At 46.0% G+C, this 12,354-nt stretch overlaps 1 protein-coding gene across 2 annotated transcripts in view; it reads left to right on the forward strand.

Moving 5' to 3' along the window:
- GRIA1 (glutamate ionotropic receptor AMPA type subunit 1) overlaps positions 1-12,354 on the forward strand; it is a 120,142-nt gene that overhangs the window by 57,496 nt on the left and 50,292 nt on the right. For both annotated transcript variants that reach the window (XM_038150012.1, XM_038150011.1), the window contains exons 4-5: positions 248-432; positions 4,820-4,873. In XM_038150012.1, coding sequence (XP_038005940.1) covers positions 248-432; positions 4,820-4,873 — 239 coding nt within the window. The remainder of the gene's footprint in view (positions 1-247; positions 433-4,819; positions 4,874-12,354) is intronic.

Below are 12,354 nucleotides of genomic sequence, written 5' to 3' on the forward strand. Positions count from 1 at the left end.
ATTACGGAGGAAAATCAGACCTGGAGTCATCTGTGCTAGGCCAGAAAAAGCAGGAGTCATTAATTCTAGCCCAGATGGGGTTGGGTCAGATCTAGACTATTAGCTGCTCTCTAGTTCTGCTGCTCTGCTGCACTCTCATGACTCTGTCTCCAGCCTGGCTTGAGGCAGCTACACAGGCTGCCAGGAGGATGGAAAGATGCCATTGCACAATTCAAACCTGGCTCTCCCCCTTCTCTTCCCACGCTAGGGTTGTCAGTCCTGCAGAAAGTGTTGGACACTGCAGCTGAGAAGAACTGGCAGGTGACAGCTGTCAACATCCTGACAACAACAGAGGAGGGTTACAGAATGCTCTTCCAGGAGCTGGAGAAGAAGAAGGAAAGGCTGGTGGTGGTGGACTGCGAGTCTGAGAGGCTGAACATCATCCTTAACAAGGTTGTGCTGGTGTGGGCCTTCTGGGAGGGGTCTTGCATGCAGGGAAGAGTTATTTTTCCCTGGAGAAGTTCTCCCCATTCTTGCCTGATCCTTGTCTCGTGGCTCTCATTGGAATTGGGGTGTGTGCCTTGCAGCTGCTGAGCTCACAGGCTTTTCTCTGTTGTGGTACTGGGGAAACAGTAAAGCTGCAGTAGTACAAGTTCCCATGAATTCATGCTGAGTGAGCTCCAGTGCTCCATGCTCCCTCCTCGTCTGACTCCTTTGCTGAGCCCTTTACACCCCCTTGCTCCCCAATGAGTTTGCTTTGTGCTAATTCCTCCAATCAGCGTGCACAAGATGTGGCACCTCCTGATTCTGCAGAGTCTTTCTCCAGTTTCTGAGTTAAGCTGGAGGTGTGGATTGGCACAGCCAGATTCCTGCTCCTCCACCCTTCGTGTGCGGCACCAAATTCTCACACCTGTGCCAGCAGGACAGAAGGATTATGGTACATCTGTCCTGAATATGGATTTCTGTGGACAGGAGACAAATACAAGCCCAGGGGCAGGTTGAGTCCACACTTCAACTCCAGCCACAAGAACTTTCTCTCTCACATCTACAACCCTTCCACCACTGAAAAGGTTTGGAAAGGGCAATTTCCACTGCTTTACTCCTCATAATCAGCTCACCCTTACCTCGTGCTTCACAGATCTCCCTATCTAAGGTGCCTGTCATCTCTGTCTCACACTTAGCTGCTCCCTGTCTGGGACAGGGACTGACATTTCACCAGATGCACAGCTCAGTGATGAGCACCATCCGTCCTTGCTGGATGTCTCTGGGTGCTCCCCTGTTACGTGGAATAACAAAGCAGAGAGCAGGTTGTAACCTCAAAGCCAAGGTCACATTCATGAAACAGAAAACAGGTTATAAGAGAGTATAATCTTCTCTCTGGCTGTGGGACAGCTGCAGTTGAACAAAATTTTGGATGAGATCTAGGCAGTGAATTTGGCTTTTCTTTAGAGTATATCAAATTTCTAGGATGAATAGTGACAGGTTTTTGAGCCTGGCTTGTATAAAATAATGTTAAGTTGTACAGTAAATTATTACCTAGTCTTCTTGATATGAGCAGGAAAATAAGGCTTTATTTCACATAACTGGAGCAAGTGTTAAACCTAGATATAGGAAAAGCTATTTGTAAGAGCACTAAAAATCCAGATACTGTGGTTATTTGTTTTGCAATGCTATAAAAAATATCAGTTCCCAGGGAGAAGAGGTACAAAGCTGTGTTTTACTACAAAAATTACAGAGCAATTCCAGCAGACATCTGTGCCTGGGAGGTAAGACTCCAGTGAAGGATAGGGCTGTGAACAACTTTTTCAGATGTGTGTAGTCCATTTTCATCCTTTTTAACATTCTTGTTCCAAGTCCACCAGGATTTCTGAGAGCAGAGGTAGTTGTCCCAGGGTGAGAAAGTGAAAGGTTTTTCATAGTATACAGATGACTGAAGGGATTCAGAGATAGTGTTCAGCTCATTAGCATGTGAAATTCAGCTGGGACTGTAACTTGAGCTCTAACTTGGGCTGCTGGCTGGTCTCTCAGCTCACCACACCAGCAGCCTCTGTGGGAATGTCACTGTGCTGTTTGCCCTGTCCCTCTGACTGAGGTATTCCAAAAGCTGTCTCAGCCTCTCAGGGACATTTCAGTGCATTTCAGTGACAAGCCTGTCTCTGTCTCTCAGTGGCAGTGGATTTGTGATTTGTTCTCCACAGTGAGCAGGAGAGCTGGGGATGGCTGTCCAGCACCTGTGCCTCTCACACCTTCACTGCTGCTTTTCATTTTCCCTCCATACCCAAAACACAAATAACACCAGTGACTCCAGCAAGGCGGCCTTCAGCTGTGGAGGAGCCAGTGCTGTCTGTGTTAAAAATGACCTGGTTTCTCACTGGGAGATTTCTCTGTGTCGTGTCTCAAGGGTTTGATTAATCTTTGCTGAGGTAGCTGTCATTTGTGAGCCAGGCCTTGGATCAGGGCAGGTTGCCGTGGGGTTGTGCTGTGTAGCCTTAATGGGATAAGTACTCGGTGGGTTGTGTTCCATCAAAGCCCTCTATTGTTTCTTCCTTGTCTCTCATTAAAATGAGTAACAGGAATTTCTCCTCTGCCAGTGTTTCACTCTGAGAGGATTTCTCTCTAATAGATGTCAAACTCACCCATTAAGAAGTGGGTAATGAAACCTAGGTGGCCCAAGTGAGCAATCAGCATGCAGCCCAGCACAGCCTTTCAGCACAGTCAGGAGGAGTGATAAATGCTATTATAACCTCAGCTTGCTACTGCTGTCTGGACACATTAGGACTGAGCAAGCATTTTAAAATAAATTAAGATCACAAATAACTGTGTAAAACACAGGAAACGAGCTTCATAATTCAGGTGGATGGGCTGTAAGATTAACAGCTCAGGGAGAGCTGGATGGCAGCCCTCTCCGGTTCATCGGCTCTGACACCTCATAAAATAACAAAGGAGAGCTGGGGCTGGAGGAGCCAATGCCAGCTGTTGTTGACACTGGAGAAAAGGAGAATTGGATCATAATTCTTAGACATCCCAGTGCACCAGAGATTCTCCTTCCTCCTACAAGGTCTGGGACTTACTGCAAAGGTCAGTCTCAGCTGATGGATGGAAAGGGACAGGTTTGGTCTGGTTTTGCCTCTTAGATCAGGCAGTGGAAGATACTCAGAAAACCACCCAGAATGAGGTGTATATCTTCACAGCTTTAGGTAGACAGAGGATTTTTCTGAGAGCTCCAGACACCACCACACTGAGGGACCCTGTGCAGGGAAGCTGGTGGAGCTGGCATTAGCTGTGTAAGGAACAGCTTCTAAATGCAGCCTTCATTGGAGTTAATTGCCACCCCCACGTTAATGCTGACAACCAGATGAGTTTTATTATGCATACAAGAGCACTTCATCAGAGAAGGGCTAAGGCAGATGAACCCGTTGCACAGAGCAAGTGTCAGCTCATTTATTATCCATTTGGAAATCCCTAAATGACTGCTCATGATAATCTGGGAGTGCTGTCCCATGGGGAGGATCAGTCTCTGCCCTCATCTGACACTCCTCAAGTACCTGCTGCCAGCCTGGTACCAGAGACAAGACCAGGGCAGACTGATTTCTGGTTGAATCTGACACAGCAGTGGTTGTAGGATCATTCTGGCTGTGAGGATCTTTCTGTCCTCACTGCAGTTTGTGCAGATTCTGTTGGTAATGCAGGCAGCAATTCGGGAACAATTCATATGACAATGGAAATAAGAGGTAGTGTTGCCAGCCAAGAAACCTAATGGAAACAGCTGAGTTCTCTAAGAAACTGGCAAATCTTGTGTTTGTACAGGCTTTGAGGGTATTTGGGCCTTTTTTTTTCCACTTTCTTCTTTCTGTTTGTAGAGTGGCTCAACTGCAGATGGTATCTGACTCTAGTAAACTAGTAAGAATTTAACAGTGCTGCTGGAAATCAACAGAGAGGAATTTCAATGAAAAAAAAATGGAGTCAGCAAGAATAATAGAGACTTTTAGGTGTATTTTTTGTGTACTCTTTTTAAATCAAGGGACAAAAATACACAGGCCATCTGATCAGTGCCTCTCTTCCCCCAGTCACAGGCAAATCTGCAACAGGCAGAAAAGGAAAAAAGAAAGAGAAACTTTTCCAGCTAACATAGAAAAAATCAGTCGTTACAGATTGGTAAGCAATTGTGTTGATAAAAGAAAATAAAAACCTGACTCTGCTGTGTCAGGGACAAAGGAGTAAGTGGCAAAGCACATGTATTGAGACACCATGCATATGAATCTATAGATTATCTCAATGAACATGCAGGGGAATCCTCTTTGGCTTGCCCAAACAGCTGCATTCTGGAGATGTAGTTTGAAACTCCACTGGTGCACAAAAACTTACCCATAACCCAAACTTCCAGCCATCTCTCCCAGGCAGGTGTTTGCAGCAGGGGCTGTAGCTTGGAGGATGTGCAGGGTTTCTCTCTAGTTTTGCCTAATGTTTCAGTTGCACTCACAGGACACAGGGACTCCAACTCCCCATTTGTTCCTTTGGTGTCTGAATCACAAATTTTGTTAAGGCTTTTTTTTTCTCCCCGAGCCTGTAGGAAACAGGTTGGTTTGGTTGTTTTCTCTCCCTGCCTGGGCAATGTTCTTGGGGATCTTGTCCTGTCTAATTTCAGATTTGCTGCTCAGGTATCATGTGTGAAAGCTCTGGCCATCCTCTAATAAGATTGGGAACTTTTCTTTTGCAATGTCTTCCTGCTCACAGCTGAAGAGTCTCAGCAAGGAAAAATAAGAGTGAGAAAAAAGCAGATAACTGACATGCTTCCTCCTTAGTTGATCTCTGCTAATTATCCTTGTTTTTTATCTTGCAGATCATCTCGCTTGAAAAAAATGGCAATGGGTACCACTACATTCTGGCAAATATGGTGAGTTACCCTAATTGGTGGGGCATTTTTCTTTCTCACAGTTTTGTAAAGCACTATATTTATAATTACTGAGCTGTACACTCTTTTTCTCATCCACCTTCAAGGTAAAAAAAATACCAAAGTCTTTTGCTGTGCTCTTCTTGTGGAGTTTTCTCTCTTGAGCCAGCAAGATTATCTGCAGGGTATCTCCAAGTGTGCAGGGGTTTTGTAGTGGTTTGACCTTGGCTGGATGACAGATACAGACCAAAGTAATTTTAACACTCCCCCCTTGGTGCTAAATGAAATCTGACTGTCATGGCTCTAGGGAGAGAACTGAACGCAAAGATTTCTTTAAGGAAAGGATTCTCCCTTTAGTGCAGGGAGGTGCTGCCTGAGGACAGAGCAGCACTGGGCAGTGGCAGGACCATCTTTCTGGAGGAAGTCTCACAGCAGGATGGAAAATTTCTTTGCCTAGGGAGAATTAGGGGAGAGGTAAGAGAGAGAAATTGAGGTTTCCCACAGCAGAGCTCCTACCCTCTCCTCCCCAAATGTGTCCATCCATCCAGGAGGATGCACTGCAGAGGCTGGGCTGCTGCTGGCACTCGGGCTGAGGCTGCTCCCCTGGACTCCTGTGTCCCTGTGGGGTGAGCCATGTGCAGGCTCTGGACCTGTTCTTTCAGCACAGAGCTGCATCTGGGAGGCAGCACGTCAGCCGTGGGGTAATTAAACTTTAAACTACCAATTAGTCAAGCAGTTGCTGTCCTTCTCCTTTTCTCAGTCCCAAGATAACTCTGTAATTTACCAGGCAAAAATGGCCACATCATTACCCTGCAGTGCCCTGTACTGACCCTGCACCCTGTGCTGGCTGCCTACCGTGTAATTACAGAGATTAAAATGTTACCTTGTGCGGGGGGAGACATGCAAAACTACAGAGCAGCCAATAACTTCAGTTGCTAATTCAAAAAAAAAATTATTATTTGCCATAACCCAGGTCCTGGATGTTTATGAAAGTCCCTTCATTAAAGTTAAGCAGGAAAGTGAACTGGAGTCACTGGAGTGGGCACGTCTGTGCAATTTCAAGTACACCTACACGGAAGGCTGAATGATAATATCACCTCTTCCCCCTGCACAGTTTCATAAGGATAAATGCATGAAAGGCATGAGGTGAACTGAACTAACACTCAAGTGTAGGAGATTTGAAGGACATTTCTTAGGATACCACTCTCTCTCACCTTCACCCAGAGAAAAGTACACTTGTCCCATCTTTAATGTGTTTTCTCAGCCTTTGCACAAATGCTGAGAGGACAGAGCTGGCTCGAAGAGGTTGCATACTCAGCCAACAGGGTTTATAAATAATTAACTTGGAGCAAAAGCCTTTTCATTTCTTCAGGCCCTCTGCAGGGACATTCTGCCTCCACTGCAGCTCAGTGGAGGGGGCTTTGGGTCCCACAGTGTCTGACAGGACCACCAGAATTCACTGGTGTGCTTTCCAGGCAGCTTGGATTCTGGGGAGAAGGAGCAGACTGAAAGGAATTCAATCTTTACCTTTGGTCTTTCCTGCTCCTTAAAACCCAGCACCACACAAGAGCCAAGTCAGAGAGGGGAATACTTAAAAAGAGAAAAAAGACTAGGGGATAATCAGACAACATGGGAAAACTATAAAAAAAAAAATCCTGGCACCCCTCAAGGTTAAGAAGGTCCTTTCCAGGGCAGAATAACGTGGGCAGGTTCAGATACCAGAAGCCAAATCAGCTCCTGTAACGTGCTGCTCCTGTAACGTGCTGCATTTAACCCACATGAGAGCTACTGGATGATGGGTTTAGCAAGGAGAATGGCAAAAAGGCCCTAAGATCCCATGTTTCTGAGACCACAGGGCAGCAAGGCAGGACAGCAAGCCTCCCTGGGTGGGGATGGCCAGGGATATTATAAGAGATTGGCAGAAGCTGGCATCTGGCAGGGTTGAACCGCGGCACGAATGCTCTGATTCGAGAGATCACAGTAAGTTTTGCCCTCTTCTGAGGACACCTCATGGCTGGATTAGAGCCTTCAGAGGATGTAGCGTGCTGTAATTTATTCCCACTGACTCACACTCATAGTGGTAGACCTTAACCACCCCTCATTTTCCCCTGCAGACACGTCCTGGGATGACAGGGCGTGCGTTGCCCACACACACACCCGTACCCGCGTGCCTGGAGAACAGCCCTGCTGTGGGGAAGTGCCTCGTTCTGGAGCACTGAGTCCTCAGAGAATAAATTAAGAGCTAAAACCTGGGAGTGTTGGGTTTCCAAATGAGTTATTTTTTTGTGCCCTGTGCTGGCTGAGTTAGGGCTCTCAGCCTGTATGAAGATCAGGTCAGGGGAATCCTCAGCCTGTTCGTAGACACCAAGTTTCTGCACTAGCTTGAGCAAGGGGAGGAATTTTCAACCCCTGCCTTTTGCCTGACCTACTTGGGCATGGAAAAATGGGGACACAGTTATGGAAATGACACGTTGAAAGCAAATATTAGGAAGCACTTCTGGATAACCCCACTTAAATTCCTTTTTTTAGCTATATGCTTGTTCAGAGCTATACAGAGCCAAAAAATCCAAGCAGTAGCACACCACTGCCCAGTTGCAGCAGCTTCATACTGGTTCCATCAGGAATGCAAAATGAATTTTCAAGGCAATGCACAGGCTGAATAAATCATCCCACATTTTGGAATGGAGGCATTCCCTGTCTGGCCACAGCCAATCCATGAGCAGTCACTGTCTTTCATTAGCCTTGCTGTGTGTTTGCCCAGCAGTTGCTCTGGGTGAGCTGTAGTAAAGTGCTGAGCAGAATTTGACAGCAGCAAGTGAAAGCTGGTATTTCCTAGCAGGAACAGCTTTCTTTTTCAGTGAAATTGCTGTTGCCAAGGTGAGACAATAATATTTCTGTGTTCACAAACAAAATGAAAGCATTCTGCACCCTAGGCCATGGGAAAACATCCTTCTCTGAACCTGCTATACCTGCTAAAGACACAACTTGTCTTGTCTCCCCAGCCCTGCCCAACCCATAATGGTCTGACTGCATCATCCCTGCCAGGGGAAGGGTTCCTGTGAGCATCCCTCCCTTTCCTCAAGCCAAATTTGGCACTCTTCATGGCTTTTGCAAACTGATGAAATCCTGGTCTTTAACCTGTACCCATCAGAGTGACCCCCAATGAGGTTTTACCAGAGCTAACCTGGGTATTTTCAGGGGCACTGGCAGTTTGCAGCCATCTCTCTCTCTCTCTTTTCCACTCTGGAGCTCAAAGAGATTTGGCAACTTTTAAAAGTGTTTGTTTCTGTGAGTCTCATTTTTCTAAGCTTTGTTCTCAGCCTTTGAGATCATCAGTTCTAGCAACCACAAAGAGGAAAAAAAATACAGTCAATACTATCAGAGGAACGAGCTTAGGAACTTCTGGGACTCCTTTCTTTTGATGTTCAGGCTTTTTGCCCATAACCTTGGCTTTGTGTATCTGTTTGTCCTGCGCCATGGATGTGAGCTGACTGCTGTCAGGAGTGGGAGAGCATCAGCTTGGGCAGAGAAAAATCTTTGTCATTAAATAAGGGACATTTGTGTGACTTGTCTTTAAAGAAGTATGAAAGACAGCTGTCACATCCAGTGTTTTAGCCTGCTTTTTCTTTCCTGGTGCATTAGTCCGAGTTGTTCTTTTAGCAAGGGCTCTTTTTTTTTTGAAGATGAATAGATAAGTGTACGAGATTGCTGATGGCAGGTGTAGCAGGGAAAAGTAAAGGTAAAAACAGTGTTGATTAGCAAAGATAAGCACTTTTTCCTGTGCCATTCTACATCAGCCTGTGTCAGCACTGAGTTAGGCCATGGACAGTTTCCCTTTGCTGGCAGTTGTGGTGCTGGGGGAGGTTACCAGTGATGCCTTAGGGAACCTAGAAATAAAACAACACACTTTTGAGAAAATATAAGTATAGGAGGTAATATAAAGGCTGGTCTGTGTTGGAGGCCTCCAGAGGAAGATATGGAAAAATGTTCACAAAATGCCCACCACCCCTGGGGTGAATGCAGTGTTATAAGTTTAGCAAATTAGCATAATTGACAAAAATCACCAATTAGGAGCACAAGAGGTAATGCAATTTCCCCTGGTTCAACCATCTCTAAATCTTCTCCCCTCAGATGGACACTAAACTTTGTCTATAAAAATTTGTCTTGAAGAGCTGTTTTTCAGCCTTGCTTCCCAGAAAGAGCTAAGATATGATTGGGGTCTTGGAATGTGTTTTGTCTTTCTGCCTAGAGAAAAGGTTGGGAAAAGTACTGGGAAAACTAGCCACAGAGCTACAAATACATGTGTAAAAAAATAGAGAATATATTTTAAAAAAAAACAACCTTTGGCATCATCATCTCCCCAGCACAGCAGCTTTGTCAGCAGAGTGGCTCCTGCAGGAGTCAGATGGGATGTGCTGGGTTTATCCAGTTCCCCTCTAGGCTGGACGGGCAGCTTTGATTTTTTTTTGCACCTGAAAAACAGGAGGAAGAACTCGGCACCACCAGGGCTGAGACTCAGCAATGTGAGACCAACACTGGGTGCAGAGAGGGAAGAGGAACCCTCCCAAATTTGCCATCCACAGGCAGAGAGCAGCTCCCCTAAAGCAGGGCAGGACACCCACATCTGCAGCACGTGCTGTGCCTGTGTGGGGAGGGTTGTGGTGCCCAAGCAAGGTCTGTACCTGCCCCAGCACAGTGACACCCATGGCACTGCCCCAGCACAGTGACACCCGTGGCACTGCCCCAGCACAGTGTGACCTGTGCCTCTGGCAGAGTGTCCATGGCTCCTTGCCCTGCTTGTCTGGAGCTAAAATGTTGTAGATCTGTCTCCCATCAGCTTGGAAGCTGCCCTGTTTATCTGAGTCCCCCTCAGTTCTCAGTGCTGTCTCCTGCTCCCTGAAGGGCTGCTGGCTGGTGGCACAAACAAGGTCAGCAATGCTCAGGTGTGAATCACTCTCTGATTTGAAACTCTGTTCTGTGGAGTTTCCAGAAGGATGTGTACAGCATCTACTTCTCATCCTGGCAAGATCTCAAGATGCAAAATTTATATTCTTCTATTGGAAAAAAAGGTGTCTTAAGTTACTTTTAGGGTTCTAAAATTATGGCTGTTAGACCTTTCTGCTTCCTGAGAGGTTGGTGCAAGTAGGCTCGTGAGACAAATTCATTTTCTGCTCAGAGAAAGACAATATAATATATCAGTGAAAATTCTGCCTTTCATTTCCAAACAGCTTTTCTGTCCTGACTCAAAAACTATCAAGCAGAAGAACTCCATAAAAGGTTATCTCATCTGAATTACTGATAGTGAAAGACACAGCAGTGCCCTGAATTAAATTTTGCTTGAACTTGAGTGTCTCATGTATAAGAAAATTATCTGGTTTGATACAAAACTTGCCCACACAGGATAATATGAACAGCAACCTTGGGAGGATTTTCGCAGTAGTTAATGAGGGCTCAAAAACATGAGTGACTTACTGTGGCTTAAAAAATCAGAGCATCAGGTGAGTAACTGACAGATTATATTACAGCTATTGGAAGGAAAAATGTGTTTGCTTAAACTTCAGCAAAATGGTGTTAAACTAACAGGTTTCCTCAGCCATTTGCAGTCTCCTAATCCATTATCCCAGCTCAGCTGGTGATGTGTAAATCCATAGTATCTGCCTCATGGTGACTTCATTTGTCCTCTTTTCTAGTCAGAACATGCTTAGCTTCAGCTTCCTCGACCAGATTTATGCTTCTGTTTGCTAGGCAAAATATTCCATTACTGATGTTTTGGTCCTTGTAAACTGGGATCAGGTCATCCCTTAATCATATCTTTGATTGAATTCATGGCATCTGCCACTGCACGGCACATTTCCCAAACCTTTAAATCAGTTTATGCCCTGAAAGCTCTCTAATGCACAAACATCCACCTAGAACGTCCCTTCCCCTGCCTGGACTGAGCCTTCTGACAAGATGTGTATTCATTTATGTCCACAATGTGCTGCAGCTGCAAGATTGGGCAAATAATACGCAAAAAAAAATCTGCAGGGCTGCACCAAGGTAAAGTTGCTGTTCACCTCCAACCCCTTGTGCTTAAAGTCTGGAATCTCACCTCCCTTGGCTTGTGGTGTAACTACAGACAGGACAAAAAAACACTCTCACGAAGCTGCAGGGCTGGGAAGCTGTCTGATAGTGCTCCCTTCTCCTGTCTTTCTTTCCCCTTTCTCCACTCACTCCTAAGTCCCAGTGAGGACTCACACGTTTTGCTGCCCCAATGGGATTTGACACATGAATAACTCTGCAGAGGAGAAGTCCTCTCCCACTGGAAGGCACAGTGGAATGAGACTGGAGCAGATGGGCTCTTTTTTGACATACCCTCCTTGTTAATACAAAGTGATGGGAGTGAGGAATGATGCTTCACTGGAGAAGCTTGAAGATAATTCGGGGCATTAGAGATGCTCTGTCTGGAAACACTCCATTTCTTGCTCCCTGCAGTAAGTCACTGGTGTACCTTGGAATGACAGGAGCCACTTTGTATTCACTCAGCTGATCTACAGCCATTCAGAAGCAAAAATTTTGCTTTGCAAAGTTTCTCATAATCATAAAATCTGCTACAAGGAAGTAGTCTGGCATTGCAAGTCATGCATTTAAACAGAGCTGGGCCAGTTTCCCGATGCTGCCACAGGTTTCTGTGGCACCCACCCAAGCTCAGGGTGAATTGCTTAAATGCTTTTGGCTTGAAAAGGAATATTTCAGTGTGCAACCTATTAAAGAAAAGAAAAAACAGACTCCGGTCTCTTTATCCCAGACAGAAAGAGACTTAAAAACCTAGTTCTCTTCCCTGGGATCAGGGGGCTCTGTTGGCTTCAGCCAACAGACCTTCTCCAGGCAATTCAAGAGAAAGGGGCAGTTTTCCCCTTTCCTCATGCAAAGCTGAGTTTACAAGTCTCGGGGGGAGATCTGGAGAGCTCAGAAGATGCAGCAGGAGGAGAGAAAACAACACTGTTTCTCAGGAATGTGTCTGTCTTCAAGGAGACTCTGTAATGTTCTTTATCCAGGAAAGGAGGAGGCTTGGAGCACAGGCAGGGAGGTTTTCAGCTGGGCTGTGGGGTGGTTTCTGAGCTGCTGAGCCACAGCCTGCCCAGAGCTCAGCCCATGCTTCTGCAGCTTCAAAGGCATCACAGGAGGCACCTGCAGGGAAAGGGCCAGCAATTAATGTGAGCTCAGTGAGATACAAAGAGAATCTGGAGGTGTGGGTGCACTGCCATGGGCTGGGATGGTGTCCCACAAGCAGCTGTGCCACCAAGGGTCATCAGGAGGCAGAGGTTTGGGACAGTGAGGCAGTGAAATATGAGGGTTAAAGGAGAGATGCAGGGAAGTCAGTGAAGATCCAGATTTGAGGAGGGTCGTGGACAAAGGGATGAGGTTTTCCCTACACTGACAGCTGCCTGCACTGTCCACTCAGTGTTCTGGCTCCTCACAGTGTCCAGGGTATAAATTAGGAG

This window comes from Motacilla alba, chromosome 13 (genome assembly GCF_015832195.1).
Source record: "Motacilla alba alba isolate MOTALB_02 chromosome 13, Motacilla_alba_V1.0_pri, whole genome shotgun sequence".
Taxonomy (NCBI): domain Eukaryota; kingdom Metazoa; phylum Chordata; class Aves; order Passeriformes; family Motacillidae; genus Motacilla; species Motacilla alba.